The sequence below is a fragment of the Calypte anna genome, chromosome 2 (assembly GCF_003957555.1).
Source record: "Calypte anna isolate BGI_N300 chromosome 2, bCalAnn1_v1.p, whole genome shotgun sequence".
NCBI lineage: Eukaryota > Metazoa > Chordata > Aves > Apodiformes > Trochilidae > Calypte > Calypte anna.
Genome location: NC_044245.1, coordinates 91147808 through 91167603, shown reverse-complemented (window position 1 = coordinate 91167603; position 19796 = coordinate 91147808). Strand labels below are relative to the sequence as shown.

The 19796-nt window shown below is 38.3% G+C and overlaps 1 protein-coding gene across 4 annotated transcripts in view; it reads left to right on the top strand.

The window, feature by feature from the left end:
- The window catches only part of CARMIL1 (capping protein regulator and myosin 1 linker 1), a 194688-nt gene that overhangs the window by 85518 nt on the left and 89374 nt on the right, over positions 1-19796 (top strand). For all 4 annotated transcript variants that reach the window (XM_030445387.1, XM_030445386.1, XM_030445385.1 and 1 more), the window contains 8 exons: positions 2502-2561; positions 4799-4920; positions 6939-7036; positions 7378-7448; positions 7569-7642; positions 11791-11866; positions 14888-14976; positions 19191-19285. In XM_030445387.1, the coding sequence (XP_030301247.1) occupies positions 4805-4920; positions 6939-7036; positions 7378-7448; positions 7569-7642; positions 11791-11866; positions 14888-14976; positions 19191-19285 (619 nt within the window). In that variant the 5' untranslated portion in view covers positions 2502-2561; positions 4799-4804. The remainder of the gene's footprint in view (positions 1-2501; positions 2562-4798; positions 4921-6938; positions 7037-7377; positions 7449-7568; positions 7643-11790; positions 11867-14887; positions 14977-19190; positions 19286-19796) is intronic.

The window sequence follows — 19796 nt, the reverse complement described above, 5'->3', positions numbered from 1 at the left end:
CATATGAAGTATTTGTGGGTGTATATTTCAGGTTTTGGGGCATATTTCTAGTGTCAGCTTTCAGTAAAAAATTGGAAACTGATTGGAAAAAATTGGAAACTGAAATTAACTGGCTTGGTAACTGCAGGGTTCCTAAATGAGAGGCACTCATGGTTTTTTAAGATGATTAAAAACATATATAATTCTAGCTATTAAATGAAATTGCGATTTTTTTTAAACCTTGCAAAAATTATTTCATAGTTTTAGGTACACTATATATAGAATGTGTTCTGTATTTTTGCTGCAACCCAGTGACGGTAAATCCATTTTTTAAAGTGAAAAAATGAACCAAAGATGAACTACATTGCAACATTTCCTGGTATTTGTTAATTCTAGCTAAAAGAATTTTTGCAGAATTAATTCTTTCATTTGGATCTGTGTAAACTTTTTGTAGGACTAGAAAATAATTTTTGATCATGTATATGAATATGTATATGTTTGCACATAGAAAGTACAGTAACAAAAGCACAACCTTCAGTCTGTTAGACAGGTAGGTAATTTCCAAAATAGGAAGGATTCCAGTCATAGAAACCTTTCCCTAACATTTCACTTTGATTTGGTAAATAAATACTAGATAGTCTCCTATGTTGAATTTGAGTAGCACTGGAGAAAAAGAGCCTTTCGCTTCTGTATCTGTAGTCTGTCTCAGTCCAGTAGTGAGCAAGAGCTGCTATAAATTTTTTTTTTTTAAAATCTTTCTGGCCTGAATGAACGGCACAGATCTATATTCTGCCATTAAAAAAGTCTTAGCTTGCAAATCAGACACTGAAGAAGCTTCACAAGAAGTGGGTACCTTATTCTTGGAAAAATGAAGGATTCTGGTGTAGGCACTTGGAAGATTCTTGTGCTGGTTCTGCCTCTCCTGCCTCAGTTCCCTATGTGCACTTGCATCCCCAACAGCTTGAGTGGTAACCCTGTGGTCTAAAACTGCCTGTTTGCTTTGGGATGCTGTCCACACAACAGAAAAAATGAAGGAAAAATACATGAAGACTCATTGAAAACTCCAGAACTGTTTGGTTACTAAGCTGGGTCTCTGGTGAAAGGTGGACTTTGCACAGATGCATCTGAGGGATGCTTGTCTTCTGCTGCTGCCAAATCATGGGTTGAAGGGGAAAGTATTCAGAAAATTTGCAACAAAGAACAAGTAGATAGAAATAACATCTTCAGTCTTTGCATCTATGAATAGACAATGTAGCTTAGTGCTTAAAAAAGGTCTTCTATTTCATGAAAATCCCCTAAGTTTTAAAGCATTCTAAATCATTATTATTTCAATAGGAATTCTTGGGGTGGCTTCATCCTTCAGTAACACTGTTCATGAGAGCCTATAGATTTGTCAGTGAGACTTCGATGTTTTGGAGCTCTCCCTGCTATTTTGATGCTTTCTGGAAAACTTAGGTGTTTCTTAAGGTTGGAAATTGGTACCTCCATTCCTGACTTCTTCAAGCACTGTTGTAGTCTTAATGGGGAGAGAGTCTTGAGAGCTGCTTCTAGGTTCTGAATACCCCAGGAGTCATTCAAGGTTATCTTTAAAAAGTTTGCCAAATAATCAGAAAAGAAATAATACTCAATGCCTGTGAGCAGCCTGACTGTAAACCTAGGTAAGATAAAGTATGGAAAACTTCATGCAATTCAAACAGACTGCTCAGTTACAATGGTTTAAATTATGAATAAAAGGAAATGGCCATGCTGATGTCTTGCCCTCTAGTTTTGATTAAGTTCAAGAGGTTTGTTTTTTTCTGCATATCTCAGCTGTCATGGTGTTCATCTACATAATTATGAATTCACATCTTAGTACATTCTCTGTAGCCCTAGATAAGTAGTGGAGAAGAGGACTTTCCTGCTGCCTTTCTGATCTTCTGTTTGGTTTTAGTATGTTCACCCTTCTTCCCTGCCTTTCCTGACTGTTATCCAGATAACCCACTCAGACAAAGCTAATGTATTGTTTCCTCCCATGTTTAGTCATGCTAAAGGAGTCTTTAGCATTTAAATATCTGTATTTATATCTTTATTTATGTGTATATCTATAATGGTGTTTGCATGTCCCTTCAGCTTCTATGCAGCAAAAGTTTTCACATCTATGGTCAGTGTAACTAAAGAAAGAGTAATGTATGATGCTGTAATTACTGTAATTAATGATTATTCAGTCACAAGGGTGAACATCAGTAGGGTATTGTATAAATTATGCTTTTTATAGTAAAATTTTGGTGTAGAGTTTTATTATAAGCTTATGTAAAAGGTCCAGTATTGTATTCCTATAATCTCTAATAACCGTTTGAGCCAGTAAGAAGCAATGGATATGAACAAGTACTTAGTGTTAATTGCAGAAATTGTTGAGTGCTATTGTAGAAATTGATGTAAAATAACAGTTGCCTTGCACAAGTTTTTTTTAACTTCACTGAAAAGCTTAAGTGCTCTTTAAAATGACATTTACAATAATGTGCCATTTTCTTTTCTAACTACAGTTAGAACTAACTTTCAGTTACTTGGAAATCCAAGGAGTAACTTCCAGTAAACCAGGTCAGGTGAGTGTATTCTAGATAAAAGCTCCTTGTTTATGCATTGCTAAATGTGTCCCAGGCAAGGAGGTAGTGCTCTAACATGCAGGTGTCCCCATCTGGTGAGCACACTGTATGTCTGCATTCTTATGTTCATGATGCTTTTAATTCTTAACAGTAAGTATTTAAAGAGTTGGTCTTAGAAATGTGTGATGCAGATGGCATGACAATATGAATATTTTTTTTTCCTAGTTGAATATGGTACAAGTTTTTGTGTGTTTCAAGAGAATATTTTTCTCAGAGATGATAAAACAATGGTGACTGGTATAGCATCATCACCAGCCAAGCTTGAATGGCTTCTGTGGTGTGTACCTTTATGGTGAATCCAGAAGCTACTGGTTTATATCGCAGGCAGAAAGGGTTTGCTTCCAAAGATTTCAGTGCCATTACAGTATACAGCACTGAATATATTTGACAGTAAGTTATGTGCCCAAGAAAGTGAATGTCAAAAAGAAGGTACTGAATAGAAACATCTTCAATATATTTTTCATTCATAAGGTGAATATGTTGACAGGATTTGACAGTCCAGTTGTGTAAAAGTCTTCATGTGTTTCATCTCTGATTGGCTTTTAAAGAGTTTTTTAAAAATAGGAGTATCTGATGCTTTTGTGAATTCTGAAAAGCTCTCATTATTTTTAACATGCCATCTTTTTAACCTAGCTTTTGAAGCTTTCCTTAAAGGAGAAGGGAGAAAAAAATATGTTTGTTGTTTCAATGGGGAGAGGTAGTGAATTCTTTGTATGTTTTTCTGTCTTTATTTGTTTAAGTATCTAAAATGCCATGGTAGCTAATGCTAATTATTTCTGGAGACTTAGACAATCACCACAGTGTCAGGGTTTACAAGTGTTCTTCAGCAGCCTCACTTAGCTTATCATTTTCCTAAAAATATTTTTTAAGGTTTTGTATGTTTGCATTCATTTGTGTTTTAAGCATGTAAGGCTTACAGCTGAAGGCAGGCAGAATCCTAGACTATTGCTAATGGGGCAGAGGGTATTGCTACAGTTTTCCTGCATACCATGCTGTATCTGTGATGCCTGAAGGATGTAGTCTTGTGCTAGGCATCCCACAGAAAACCATGGAGTGGTTCTTGCTGTAAGATAAATGAACAAATGGCCAGAGCAATACAGGGAATAGTTGTGTTAATATTAGTGATGATGAAAAACAGTTGTAACTTTCCCACTCATTCATCTTCAGGGAGTGACAGCAACAAGTTCAGAAAGGAGTTGAATCAGTGGGAAAAGGTGTGAAGATTCTCAGTGTGCTTTTGGGGTAATACTGCCTCTTCAAGAGGTATCCTGCAGATGACACTAGACATGAACTGAGAACTAAAAGAGCCCTGGGAGTAATTCACAGTGAAAAGCAATCCTCTCCAGCATACTACGTAGTGTCCCCTCTTGTACTGTCTGTCTACACCTCTTACTTATTCCTGAAGTTAGCCTCTTTCTTTTTATGCACAAGCTTTTGACAGCTTGTCAAAAAGTTTGACTTGTTTTGTGCTAAATATTCACATTGGAGAAGAGAGAAACTTAATTTTGCTTCCTGTGATACACCTGAAAGCAGCAGCAGACCTGATGTGTCTGTCATGCTGTGATCTATTTGATTCTCAGTATATAAAGGAGATGGACAGCAAAAGACTTTCTTTTCTCCTCTATCTGAAGCACATATCCCCTAGACAGCTATTTCAGTTGAATTACTGCTTCATCTGAACTGATACAAAATATTACCCTAACGTTTTCTTAAACAGCATAGATGAAAGCATTAGAACTTTTCCAGAGGATCACAGCCATGAAAGACTTTCTACTTTTTGCTGGAGGAAGTTCAGTAGTTTCCTGCTCGTTCAGTAGTTTCCTGTCAGGCTCCATTCGCTTCTCCTGGTGTTCTGGGATGTGTTTCAAAAGATGACAATGCTGTGAAAAAGTCTTGGATTTTGAAGAGTCAGCTGAGGTCAGGATTCTTTGAAAATTTTGTTCCAGTGGGAAGCAAGGTACTGTTAGGCAATGTGAAGTTTGAGTACCATGGTCTCCTCTTGTACATTCAACAACTTTCAGAAAGTTTACCTGGAGCATTGTTGAGTCATGTCTTAAAGAATGGCAGATTCTTACCAGCACACAAAGCATTCAGCCGACATTCAAAATGCTCTCCTTTTTCAATGGACATGAATTACATGATACCCAGTTCTTGCCCTTATGCTCTGTTATTTCTAGTTGATTATGGAAACTGAGAAATGCAGCATTTCCATGAAGATGGCATCCTCAGAGGATGTGAACGAGGTGCTGGCACACATTGGGACCTGCCTCAGGAAGATATTCCCTGGACTCTCACCAGTGTAAGTGTCTTTCAGAGAACCTCAAGTGGGAACAGATGATGCTGAACGGGTGAAAAGGCACCACTTCATGTCCTCTGGTCCTAAAATCATAGAAAATTAGGGGTTGGAAGAGACCTCAAAAGATCATCTAGTCCAACACCAGTGTCCTTAGAAACAGTCTGAGGTTATGAGGCAAGCACCAAGCTTTTGCCCAGGCCTATGGCAGAACCAGGAGGCAGTGCAGAACACATTTAGGCTATGTGAGGTCTGTAGGGTCACGAGAGTCTTTGTTTTTAGGGGGTGATGCAGGTATTTAGAATCTTAACTTTTTATTTTACTGAATTGCCTCTACAACCTCAAGTGTAGCTTAGGTTCTAACTTTTTGTTGTAATTTACTTCTGTTGTTGTTGTGGTGGTGTGGTGTGGTTTTTTTGTTTGGGTTTGGGGTTTTTTATGTGGTTGTGTTCTTTCTTCTTTCTCTTTGGTGGTTTTTTTTGTTTGTTTGTTTGTTTTTTTATGATTATTTTTTCCCCCAGAATTAAAATCGAAACTGGGAGAAGAAATCCTGTTTAGCTTCATTGTCTGTGAAAGGATGCACACAACTGGGAGCCTTGGTCTTCAAAAATGAGCCCTAGGCAGTCTTCTTGTGTACTTTTCATGACTTTCCCATGGGTTCCTTGGATCATACCTTTCCTCTAGCTTTTTTACTCTGCTTCATTTAGACGTTGTTCTTGACTTTGTTGGGGCTTTTTGTGTATGTTATGTTTTGCTTTGTTTTTTCTTGCTTTCGTGTATCTGTGCCTCTGGATGTTATCATCTTGCAACAATTTGCAATAGTTTTCTTCATTTTATTTTCTTTCTTTTCTCTGTCCTTGACTCACCTTCATCACTTTCTAGCAGATCATGCAGCTCTGCTATTGCACTCTTCAGCTCCTGGTTTTCAGTGGTACTAGAGAAAATGGACCGTGCAAAGCAGTTTTCCCAGACATGATGATTTTTATAATTGAATTTTTGTAACAGTAGCTAGATGTAAATGGTCAGGCTAAATTTACATGTTTTATTTTGGGTGCATGTCTTTATTATTGACCTTTTCTTTAGGTGGAGTAGGAAATCAAGTTCATAAACTCTGGGTGGCAGTTTTTCTTTTTTTTTGTTTTTTACTTCCAGTTTTCCTCTGGGACGGTATTATTTACTGCCTGAGTGGAGGTCAAGCTCTTACTTAAGAAAACATGCATACACTTGGGAGCAGATTTGCCATAAAACCTCAGTGATGATGTGAGAGTTGCAGGCAAAAATGTAGAGGGAAGAGAACTGCAAGGCTGTGCCTGTTTGTTTGGGTGTCTGTCAAGCCCTTGAGCTCTTTTCTCTGGGTTTTCTTGATAACATTTTGGGTATCTGTATGGAGCCCTTGTTTCCCAAAAGAGAAATAAAGAAGTCTTGCTCTTCTCTCAGATAGCACAACTTTCCAAAATGAAAACACTGGAGCTGTGCAGATTCGGTAAGACCAGAGCAGGCGAGAAAGGGAAAAGAGGTTTCTCTAGGTAGAGAATTTAGAGAAATTACCCAACACCCTCCCCCTCCCAATTTTATGGGGTTCTGCAGTTTACAAAGCTGTCCAATCATTCAGAAGAACAGGGAATTTAAAAGGCAGGAATGGGTTGAGTTTAAATGCACTTTATAAACAGCAGTGGGCTCAGGGCAACCAACAATACTATGCCTCCTCTCTATTTGGGGCATTTTTGTGTTAGGTGAGGGTCCACAAGCCTTAGCTTGAGTGATCCTGTCATAGCAAAGGGCTCTGTTGCTCCAGTAGTTAGAGGGTTAATCATTGCTAAGAAGAAAATTTTACTCCTGCTGGGCTGAGTCACAATGTGTCTGACTGTTAGGTAGAGAAGTGAGTTGTATCAAAGATGGTAATTTTTCCTATGAACTAATTTTTTATATCATAGTTGAAATAATGATGATTTACAAATTTAAAAAGGCTTTCAAAGGAATGAGCATTTTTTGTTGTTGTTTTTTTCTTTCCCTTTTGCATCTAGGAGGATTCTGAAAAAAGTAACTATGGAGCCTTCAGAAAGACTGGCAAATCTCCAGGCCTTGTGGGACAGTCAGACAGTAGCGGAACTTGGACCTTGTGGTAAGAATGAATTTAAAGACTCAAATATAAAGAGGCTGGAAGTGCAGTGTCAGGAAGTTTAATTCTATTTCTGTAAAAGCTTATAAAGGTATAATTAGTTTTAAGGTGTAATTAGTATGGAGCAGACTTCTGATTGGTAGGTGAAGGCACTATTTTAAGCTTTCTTTCAACCTGCTTGGTGAAGATAGGATAGTTTCTTTCAGCAGCACAATGGACACCCTTCTGAGAGGAAAAGAGAGTGAGTTTTGAAAGAATGGATCTTTAAGTATTAAAATATCCATTCATGCGTTGTCTGGTTGCTTGCTTCTTTTGCTATTGTGTTAAATACTCGTGTTTTTTAGGAGGCTTTTCGCAGATGTATGCCTGTGTTTGTGATTGGCTTGGATTTCCCTATAGAGAAGAAGTACAGTGGGTAAGTACATGGCTTATTCTGGAACCCTTTCCAACTAACAGTTCAAATGATGAAAAAGCAGGTAAATCAGGGGAAAAAAAAAGTTTTGTAAAGATGTATTTGTTTATATATTTTTAACAGGATGTTGATACAATTTATTTGACACAAGATACCAGAGAGTTGAATTTGCAAGACTTCAGCCACCTTGACCACAGGTAAACAATATGCATTAATCATGCTAATATTTTTCAAACTTTCCTTGTTCCTCCTAGCAGTAGGGTTCACCTGCCCTTGCTGAAGTGGCATTGTCCCACAGATGTTACTTGCATGTGTAGACCCCTGAAATTACCATCTGCAGCATTTTTTAGTTTTCAGCACAAAGCTTCTGGTTTTGCATATAAGCCCCATGGAGAGCACATTTCATTGAGGAGCCTGAGAAGATAAATATATTTTGCTGTTGGAAGTGCTCCAGAAAGTTACCAGACAGAGAATTTTCCCACAATGGCAGTATAAGAGTTCAGACTCAGCAGAGAAAACATGCAACTACATCTGGTGGGCAAAGTAGAAAAGGAAATTGTGCAGTCTTTACTTATGCAGAAATGATGCTACACAGTAAAGGAAACTATTTTTGTCAGTAGAAGTTCTAATTTGTCCAACTGAATCCCAGCCAGTTGTTTCTCTGCTTACAATAGAGGCTATCAAAAATGTGTGCTCCCAGAAAGGAACTAATTGAGTGTAATTTTACTATGAGATGCTGAAACTTTAGCTAAATGTTGTATTTGGTTTACTGAATTTAGTTGGCTGAGGAAATTGGATTCTAAGGAAGTTGAATAGAAGATATTTAATTAGGAGGGAATGGGAAACAGTCTTAATGAAAATCCATCGTTATACGACAAAAATTACTAATTTAAGAAACTATAAATAAGACAGAGAAAGCTTTTATTTCTTTGGGAAGGCCCAGTGGAAGAAAGAATCTGACAGAGGTACACTGTTAAAATATTGTGACAGGAAGGCTGAACTCGGAGGTAGATAATAATAAAATAAGAGTATCTTGCCGTAGCATTCTTTGCAGCTTTAAGCCATCTAGTATGCAAACATATGAAAAACCCCACTCAACACTTATTTAACTTCTGTGATGGGTTTCACAGTCCACACTGAGTCTCATGGAACAGTTACTAACCTGGACCTCTGTTTGCTAACTCAGAGGTAACTTGAAAAATACTATGAGGCTGCAACTAGTTGGTGATGGATAGAGCCATATATTCTTTAAGTCTTTCTGAGAGAAGATGAGGAAAGGAATACTATTCAGTACAAGCAAATGTGAGGTAAGAACATAAGAATGCTTCAAACATTGCAAAGTGGAAGTGCTGAGAAGACCAAGATTGACTGAGATACCCAGCTTCAGTAGAAACTAAATCATTAAACAGTTTATTGGGAGTGGAAAATAATAATTATTAGAAAAGAGTAGACAGAATAGGGGATTTAAGTATTTAGAATATTTCAGAAGTTATCTTGTACTGTGAATCATATAATTGTAAAAAAAAAAAAAGGCTCAGCATGTTTCGACGTTCAAAAAAAAATGTCAGAAAAATATGATTGGTTAGCAGGTTTTTTTTTTTAGCTTGAATGTTGTTGAAGCTTGGAGATACTTTGTGCGTTGCAGAACAAGAGATTCTGTTTTCATTTTAAGATGGCACAGATTTACATTTTGTAAATCTTTATTTAGATGGTAATTTACTAAAGAAACTAACAAATATTAGCAACTTAAAGTAACTTAATGAGGGAAAGTTATGAGAAGGCTCTGCTTTTGGAAATGATCGATAGTATTCTTTCATACTGTATTGCAAAAGAATCCAAGTCAATTATATTATTGCCTGTAGAATTCAAAAGAAAAAAAAAATCAACAAGAGCTTTGAGGTTAGGCAAGCCTAATAAGAGGAGGATTAGAGGTAAATTCCTAAAGGACCCTCATTGTTCAGAAGCACCAACAAAAATTTGACCAAAGTTAAGACAAAACTATATAGCTTCTCCTTAAATTCAGATGGTAGAATCTAATAAAACAGAGTTTCAGAGTTTCTGATAAAACAGTGAGGCTGCTGCAGAATGGGCAAAGGTTCCACAGTCTTCAGGCCCGTGGGGAGGAAGGGGTGTGTGTCTGTGAGTGAGGAGTTGGTGTTACTGAAGGGTGTCAGTATCTGTGCTTGTCCAGGGTTTGAACAAACAGGCCTTGAATTCCCTGGAAGACTAAACTATTTAAACACAAGAACTTGCAAATCAGCTGGGTAGATTTGTGTAAAAAAATATCCCTGTCCTGTTGCAGCAATGTTTCCTTAGCTTCTTGAAAGTGTGATGCTTTTCCCACTAGCTTGGAGCACCCCCTTTCCTTCAGCCTTCCTTCCCAGCCCTGTGGAGGAGAGGCAATAAAAAGTCCATTTCAGGCGAGTTCTAGCTGCTGTTGCTCTCCTGCCCAGGGTATACTGAGCTCTTGCCAGCCCTCTTAGCTCCCTAGCTGTGTAAACTCTTGCTGCCAGTGATTGCTGATCATTGTTTCATCAGCTGCTGATGGCTGAAATATAACTGGGTGGTGGTGGTTCCTTCTGCCTCTTTTGAGGGGTGATGGTCTGCAGTGTGAACAGCTCTGCTCAACCAGTGAGATGGTGATACCATCAACTTACCCGATATTTACCCTGAAGCATTCATCACCAGCTGTGGATGGTTACCACTGGGTTGTAAAGCCAAAAATTACTCCTGAAAAATGGCTCTTACATTCATTCCACTTCCAAGGCAAAGGCACTGGCAGGAGGTACATCAAAGCTGATAATTAATTACATTCTTACTGATCGTTCCGGGGGAAAGGAAAGGAGAAACAAACCTGTATATGGACATTCCTAACTCCATAGCAAAATCCCTGCCTGCCCAGCCTATGGACAAAACACTTCTAGGTTGTTTTTCTCATCCCTAACATTTTACTATCCAGTTACTGCTTTACAGGGAGATAAAGTGTGTGTGTGTCTGTAAGAACAAAACCAACGTGGTGGGCAGAAATAAATCTATACACTTCATGAAGCTGACAAGACACTGCTGTGTTGGTGGAAATGAATTCACCACAAGACTTGATGTGTGCTGTGAAGAAGATGGAAAACAGGCTTAATCCTTGAAGGGCATCACACACTAGTTCCCCTTCAGGAGTGTGAAAACTCTATTTGCAGGAGCTTTGCAGTTGGTGGGCTACAGTCTTGCTGCAAATTGCTGCACTTTCTTACTGTTACCTTAGTGATGGGCTTGTGCTTCCAAATCTAGCAACTGCAGTTCCCAATATAGCCTGCTGAAGGCTTGTCCATGTTATGTTGCCTTGTTTCCTGGCTTTCCCGTGTGTTTAACAACCACCTGAAAGTGTCTAACTGTTCATGGAGGAACAGTGAAGGACAGGAGGAAGTCAAAGACGATGTGAGAAAGGTGCTGCTTGTTTAGTGCAGATCTGTGCCTTGCATATGTGCTTAACGAAAAGGATGGGAGGACGTGACTTGCCTGTAAAAACCAATACTTAAAATTTCTCCAGGCAAAAAGTGAGGCTTGGATGGCACTTTTTTGATGGTCAGTAAGTTCACATATGTTAAAGCTCTTCTATAAAGACCAGGTTTCTAAGTAAAATCCAAGTGTAGGTGTATATATGAGTTTAACATATGTCAAAATGATCCACGTGCTGTGCTGCTAAGGCGTGATGGATGGTTCTACTAGGAGGTAGTGTATAGGCATGACATTTATCAATGTCTGTTATTGGAGAAACTTAACAGGAGGAGAGCAGATCACATTAAGGGGCTTGGAATGAAAAAAAATGGAAATAATTTAAGATTTCATTTGTGAAATCCCTTTTACAACTAAGGAGGGCTTGTGCTGAAAGTCCTATTATCCTTTAACAGGTCTCCTGCTTCCTCAGGGAGTTTAACTATAGAGATGAGACAGGGAGGTGTTCTCTAGAAGCATTCAGTCATGGAATTATATTAAATCACCAGACTGCCAAAAGCTTTTTAGCGTCATGCTCAATTATAATTAGAGGTGATTAAGAAGCTTAAATATGTCACAGGCTGAAGAAAAAGTAATGCTAAAAGTAGGAATGGCAGCTCAGAAAAATTCCCGGTTTAAAAATTCATGATAGAATGGATGGCAGTTGGACAGTCAAAAATTTGTATTAAAATATGAGACACACAGCTTATGTCAGAATAAAGCTTTCTGTAATGGGGATAGTAGGCAGCATTGCAAAGGCATAAGGAATTAGATACTGAAGAACAGTTAAGAGATTGTTTCAAATAACTAAAGGCAGGTATTATATGAAATGTGTGTAAAAGTGTTTTTCTTTTTCTAGAGACTTAATACCTATAGTTGCTGCTCTGGAGTATAATCAGTGGTTCACAAAGCTGTCCTCCAAGGATCTGAAATTAGTAAGTAATAAATTGAAACAGTATATTTGCTCCTACCAGACTGTGGTGGGTTTTAGAGGGTACTATTAAATTTTTCAAGGTGAACTTTTTCACGCGAGTGCAAGTAGGCAATCTATTAAATTTTTTTTCCCAGATAAACTATTTGTTAATTTATGTCATAGAAACACTGCTGAGAGTCAGATCTTGTGAAAATCTCAAGTGAATAGGTCTGAAAACTCTGTTGGACAGTAACAGGTCTACTTCCTTAGGCCTTGCTAGCTCCTTCAAACAATACTGGGTGATTAAAGAGGTAAGAAAGTCTAAAGCAGTCAGAAATCTCAGTTGCTTCGTGGGGGTAGAAAGGAAATGCCAGGGTTCTGTTTGCTGCATACTTACAAGATTTTTCCTCATAATTTTCATTGCAGCTTGATTTTGAGTGAACATAACACTCTGTAATTGATATTTCTCAACATCAGTTGTATTTTTAAGAGAAAAAATATGGCAAATCTAAACCATTTGGACTGCTGAAGAAAGGGTCAAGAAAGGCAGTAATTAGGTGACATTTTAAAAATATCAAAATATACTGTTTCTTCTAACCTTGAAAGCTTCAGAAATTGGTTCACACTTGGATCCAGGAGTTTTCATCCCTAAAAATGAAGGTTGAGTCTCATCTTGCTTAAATTGATGCAATTTTATTGATCAAAAAGTGCTCATATTGCATTCCTAAGCTATCATTCTCATGAAAACTCAGTCAAACCTAATATCTTTGATTTTTGGCAGAAGAGTAGGCAAAATTCTCTCCTTTCTTGCTGGGAATTTTACTCAATTACACACAGAATTAAACTGGGGGTATTTTTATTCCTGTTGTAGTTTTCTCTTAAAGTCATCGTTGTTAGAAGTTACAATGCAATTAATCAGCTGCTGCTTCAATGAAATGAGATGGTTTGCTTAGTCAGAAGACTGACTGGTGTAGTTGGCTTTGAACAAGAATTGGCTGTGTTAGCTGAGATGTTTTGTCGTGGAAGTTTTTTTGCATTCTTAGTAACTTTTCTTTGGAAAAATACCATTTCCGTCAGTCTTGAAAATGCATCAATTCCTTTAAAAAAAAAAAAAAAGAAAAATTTTATCCTCTACACATTCCATTTTCATTCAAAACTACCAGGAAAATGTAAATTGTTGGGCAGTAAATCTGTGCCACAGGAACACTGCTGAGGGTCAATATGAGGTCAGACATAACCGGAGGCCATGGAACACATTGTGCTTTATGATTCCCACTCTGACATTGCTTGATAGGCAGTATTCATAGTGTTTTTATAGTGCATATGTGAAACTTTCCACTTGCAATCACATTACTATAGAAGCATTGTGATAATATTCTGAATTATTAAAATATGGAAGATGATAGAATTGGGAAAATGGTTGAGTTGACAGTCTTCAGAAAAATTTGTCACCTTTACTGTGGAAAAAGACTAAGCAAATGTGGAAACAGATTTTATGTGTTTGGTAGTGTAGACTTTTTTTTCTTCTTTTTAGGAGATTCAATTAGTTTAAATTTTTTTAAAAGGCAACAAATTAGAAAATACCAGACTCAATAGAGACATACATCCTATGTATCAATGTCATGTTGTTTTTTAAAGACAGATAACAGAACAGCATGTGGTTAATGTGTGCTGGAATAAAACATCCAGAAGCAAAATACAAGATTATATTGAAAGCTGATGAGGTACAGAATTCACTGTATGGATTTTGAATCATTAAGATTTTATCTCTATATTTGAATGAGCACAACAAACTCTTGTTACTGTGTCCAGGGTACTTGCAAAGGTCTGCAAAACCTGCAATCTAGCAACAGCAAGATCATGAATTGGATTTACTTCTGTGTAGGTTGAGAGAATTCATACTGAAATACACTGGCCCTTAAGCACTAGTCCTTAGCAGTCTTTGGAGGACCTGTAGCCAGAGTCCTTTTCCTGTCAAGTAATTCAGGCAATTTTTTTGTCTGCCTGATAACACAGACCATAGAATCACAGAATTTTTGGGTTGGAAGGGACCTTAGAGGTTGTCTAGTTCCAACTCCCCTGCATGGGCAGAGACACCCTCCCACTGGACCAGGTTGCTCAAAGCCCCATCCAGCCTGGATTTTAATACTTCCAGGGGTGGGGCATCCACAGTTTCTCTGGACAACCTATTGCAGTGTTTATAAGCCTTTCAGTGAAAAATTTCTTCCAAATAGGTAATCAAAATCTGTCCCCTTCCAGTTTAAAACCATTTTGTAGACCCCTTCAGGTACTGGAAGGGCCACTGAGGTCTCCCTGGAGTCTCCTCTTCTCCAGGTTGAACAACCCCAACTCTCTCTGCCTGTCTTCATAGGAGAGGTGCTTCAGCCCTCTGATTGTTTTCATGGCCCTCCTCTGGACTTACTCCAAGAGCTCTGTGTCCTTCATGTGTCGGGGACTCCAGAACTGGACCCAGTATTCTAGGTGGGGTATCACAGGAGAGGAATAGAAGGGAAGAATCATCTGCCTCAACCTGATGGTCACTCTTCTTTAGATACAGCCCAGGATACCTGTGGCTTTCTGGGATGCCAGCACACGTTTCTGGCTTGTGTTGTACTTATCATCATCCAACACCTGGAAGTCCCTCTGCTCAGCGCTGCTTTCAGTCCACATATTTCTGTTTAGTTGTCATTCCTGGTCAGGCTTTATTCTCCATTGCCCTAATTGCAATTCTGAAGGACTGGCATACATATGAGCAAAAGTTATTTAAAAATCAAGTGTTTTTCCTGAATCACAGAGTCTGGGGTTTTTGTTACCATTATAAATGATCTGATTATGAATTTGCTTGTTTTCAGTCTGCCTCTCACTTTTCTAAGTCTTCCAGAAGTCCTGTGTTGCCACCTGACTCTCTCTTGGATGTTTCTGGTATTTTTACTATGACCAAGTAATGATTGTGGCCTGGATCCCATTCTGATGTGCACCTTATAACTCAACCATTTGTTCCACGTTTGTATTCTTTAATACTGTTCTGTCTTTTTTGTGGCAGTCCACTGATGTCTGTGAGCAGATACTGCGTGTGGTGAGTAGGTCCAATCGCTTGGAAGAACTGGTATTAGAGAATGCCGGGCTTAGAACGTAAGTAATTCCTTTGAAATGTCCTAATAGTTATTGCTTATTCCCAACAAAAAGGATGGGTTATGTGGGTTAGCTGGAATAACCATTAAAAAAAGGCTCGTACTCAATGTCTACCTTGTTCTGTGAAGTCTCTAGTCAAAAGCTTATCAGATTTTTTCAGAGGTTCCTTATATCCAGGAAGTTTCTTGAAACTGTTTTTTTAAGGTTCTGTCTGGAGAGTGGAGTGAAATGGATCATATAAGGGCATAGGATGTAAATCAGCTCTTCATCTCCAAATACAGTTTCCAACAGAAGCCTGAAGACCTTTTTATCATTTGAAAAAGTGTTTAAGGCTTTGCTTAAAAAAACAGATTATTCCATCTCTTGTAACAGTTTATATTTTCATTCCCAAGATAGCTGGTTTTATCTTATTGTAGGCTGCAGTTAGCTTGCAACTTTTTTAAAGCAAGAAAGTAGATAATTAAGTTTAACGCTTTGCCATAACCTTAAAAGAAAGGTTCATAGGAGTAAGCCATACAATTTAATCCTTACATGTTTTAAATATAGCCAGTTGTGGTTACTACATATGTTGGTTTTTTTCCCCTTCACAAGAAATAGAAGCAAATTCAAGGTAAAAGCTATCTCGGTTGGAAGTATTTATAGCTTGTTTTAGTGTTCATGTAGCATCTATGTAGATCATGTAGGCAAAATAAAGTCTAGCCTCAAGGAGTTTTATGTTAACAAAAAAACAGTGGAAAGGTGAGAGAATCAGAATACTATACTGAATTACAAATAACAAAGGGAAGCATGCTTGGAAAAATATTTGGTGTGCTTTACATTGTCTCCTCTTCCATTTTTGTATCTTTTCCCCCTTTTTAAAATGGGTTTTGCATAGTAATACTTTTAAAAGAAAACTGACTAAGTGACCAAGGAAACCTGAGGTGGGGTTTGGGATTGTATCCAAACTTCCTGATCAGGAGTGTCCTGCCATTGATAGCTGTCAATTCAAACAAGCACCTGATTTTACTCTCATTTCTCTCATGGTATGTGCTATGAAATGCAGTGATAATCATGAATATTAAAAGCTATATTGACTTCCTTTGCACACTGCATACCTTAACTTATTGCAGTTGAATTAACTGGTTTCAATTTTAACAGGACTTGACAGATAATCAACCTATGACTTTGGTTTTCATGTCTCCATCTACGTGAACAGTGTTTGGCATTTTGCCTTGGTGTATATCTGCTCTGATCAGCATTGTCTGTCTGTTTTTGTCAAGGACACATTTGTCAGTTTTGCCAGTTATCATATCTGCTTGCTGGGAGGAAATCCTGGTGTTACTGGGGATCTTCACATAGCTTACAGCCCAGTCATTTTTAATGAGCTGTGACAGACTGCCAAACCAGGGTTAAGGAGGAGCTACCAAGAGTAATGCTTTGAGAAATAACCTGAGCAGCTGCAAGAGCATATTTTCTCCTGCAGCAGAGTCAATTTAAGATTATTTCGTTATTTTCTACCTCCAGACACTCTTTTCTGTGATTTAGTTTGGAACATGGCCCCATAAACACTTGTTATCCTCCCAGCTAATGAGACAGCAAACTTCTGTGCAATAGTAGTTGTAAGGACTCAGGATTTGGGGAGTGTAGAGTTACTGTTGGGGGAAAACAGGCTGTCAGATGGAACTCCCTCTCTGGTAAGATGTGTACCAGTTTAGATGCTCTTGAAAATTTTATCCCCATTGCTGTTTCTTTAACAGATAGTAAAGGGTGTGCTCCAGATTATTTTGCATGGCTTCAATCCATAAGGCAAATGCTGATGTCTTGGTTAGTGCTAGGGTGCTAACTAAGGTAGGTGATATGCATATTTCAGGTAAAGGAGAATAGTTCAGGATGACCTGAACAAATGTGCTTGAAAAGAGATTTACAGAGGTGTTTTGGAGGAATGGGGCAATATGTGATAGCCAGAATATGACTTTCTGTGAAACTGCAAGAAGAATTCTTTAGTCTGCAAAGGCCTGTTTGCAGGAGCTGGTGAAAATTATCTAATTGTTGTACTTATATGATCTTTGAAAACTGTTGGGCAGAATGTCCCTTCTGCCTTCCACACCATCCTCTGCATCTGTTCCAAAGAGAATGGTCAGATACAAGAGGGGAAACAACAGAAATGCCTTCTGCTGGTGCCCAAAGGGCCTTTGACAGTGACACTGCATCTCATCTTCCCATCTGATATCCTTAGACCTAACTGTGTTAGTTCCTCCCACACACATCCTCTTTGTATTACAACTATGTTGTCTGGACACATCTTGAGGAATGTTTTTTTTTTTGTCTGAGATTTTCAGATCTCTGAAATTCTTATCCTTGGTGGAATATTCTTACTCTCTCATAAATTTAGTTATGCAGTCTTTTTCGGTCTTGGCCTCCAAGCCTCACTTCAGGCAAGTGTGGCTGTGCAGTGCATACAGAGTGAGTTTGGTGCTTTATAGAAAGCATCAGTGTTGCATGCTCCATGGTTGAAGTGTGAAGCTGAAAAACCCCATATTTTTTTTGGGCTTGAAGAGCAAACAAAAGAAGACAAGGGGTGTCATCCAGATGCTTCCACTTATGATAGAGGCTGCAAAGGCAGTAAGGAAGTTGTATTAGTTTTTTTCTAAATAACACCTGGAGCCTACATAGGTAATTTAGTGCTTTCTAGTGGCGGCTGATTTACTGTGCCTCTGCTAAGTTGTTCACACACACACACACACACACACACACACACACCAGTTGTCTAAAAAGTTGTAGTAATCCTGCCTATATTGATAGGAAGAGCTGGAGGAAAGTTTATCAACAAGCCTGGAGGTGTAGACAGAACACTATAATGACAAGAATCTATTATGGATAAAGGAAGAGGATGAAACTCCCAATGAAAATAAGTTTTTTTTGTGTTTTTTAACTCAAAACCTCATTTTTCTTGGCTGGACATGAGGAGTTTGATTCAGTTGCTTAAGCACAGGCATGTAGTATCATTTGAAATGCTGGAGGGTATCCATAGACTGTTGGCAAGTGTAACTAAGGACTTACAGGAGATAAGTAGTCTTTGCAGCAGCAACTGGTATCAAAGCAGGATACCCTGAGGCCTGTCAGGTGGCACAGCTTCAAGCCCAGAATTTATTTTTTGTTGAATATATTCACATGCTGCCCATATCTTAGGAAGAGAATTCACTTTTCCTAAGGGCAGCCCATCATCATGCATTTGAAGTACTGGAACCAATCCTACCCTCAGGGTCTGTCTAAGGGCATGGGGTTTGAAATAAAAATTGAACTTTCCTGGAACCATCTATACTTAAGCAGACCTTGCAGCAACAGATGACCAAAAGCTATTGAGTCTTTTGCTGTCTGGTCTTCACTCTTTTCTTGGGACTTGAAGAGGATATTACCTCCACTGCTATTCACAGCACACAGACTGATCATGTTTTATGGTAGGCAAGATCTGTCCTGAGGGAAACAGTCAATTTTAATGCTTTTCTAGCAGTGTAGCTGGTAGTTCACCACTGGCCTGTAGGAAGTAAGATACTTCACTTCAAGGCAGAGACTGTGAGAGGGAAGCTCTGTGAAGCAAGCTCAAGGAATATTTTTGACTCCTGCCATAGTATATAGCTTAGGTGAAGTAAGAACATTGAACTTAGAGTCTTGGTTTAACAAAAGCACACAGTAGGGCCAGTCCTTAATACATGAAAGCTTCTTGGTAGGCACAAGGGCAGCAGATTTGTCTTAGAGAGTAGCAGCCAACAGGAACATGTCTCCACCTAGGTCTGAGAGTGGGATTGTGTAGGAAAAGCCACAAAAAAAAATCAAAAACACTAAGTTCAAGAAGCTGCTGCAAGTGAGGAGATTGGTTTGTAAGTGAAGATGGTGGTACACAAGTTGATGTATATATCTCACCCATGTGTGGCAAGGAGGATGTGCTCGAGTTTTAAGTTATTCCATGTAACTCTTATTTTACATCTTCAGATCTTTATCAGAAACTCTTTGAGCTTTGACTAAGTTCCCTTCAGTCTCTTAGGCTGCAGAACAAATAAATACTAAAAGATAGCAAAGTAGCTGGACAAGCATTGTTTAAAACTATGAAGAATCATTTTCTGCTCTGAAGTAGGATAAGCTGCTTTGGTCTAGTAATCTCTTGACATTTTAAAGCCTCTGAATGTACTATTGATACAGGAGATAACAGGAGTCTTTCCTCTTTTCTTTTCTTACAGAGATTTTGCACAAAAACTAGCCAGTGCCCTAGCCCATAATCCCAGCTCAGGACTCCATACGATCAACCTTGCTAGCAATCCACTTGAAGATAGAGGTACTGTAACATTTACACTTTTTCTGTAAGTGTAATAGGAGGATTACTGCTGCAGTGTTCAGCTTTGCCAGAATAATAAGTTATTGTTCTATGTGAAATGGTATTGTAAATATCTGTTGTTCAAAAATGACTGAGAATTGCTACTCTTTTTGATATAGGTGTATCCATTAGCTTGTTGAAAAATATTTATCTTCTTAATCCAGCCATGGGTTTTATTAGATTTCATTGCATTTTCATAAAGGTATTTTTTTAAAGAAAGATAGAACATAGTGATTGTCGTAGGACTAGAGAGTAAATAAAGTATGCATTTTTAAAGGCAATGCGATCAGTTGAAAGATGAAACATGAGGAGACTTTGTTGCTTGGATTATATTTTCCTGATTGTTCTGTGTTTTTGCTTCAGACATAATTCTATACTTGTTTCCAGTATTGAAATTATTCCTGTTTTCAGCTTTGTACCAGTCCATAGCGTTGCCAGTACTTGGCAATGTTCAGTGATACTAGCAACCTTA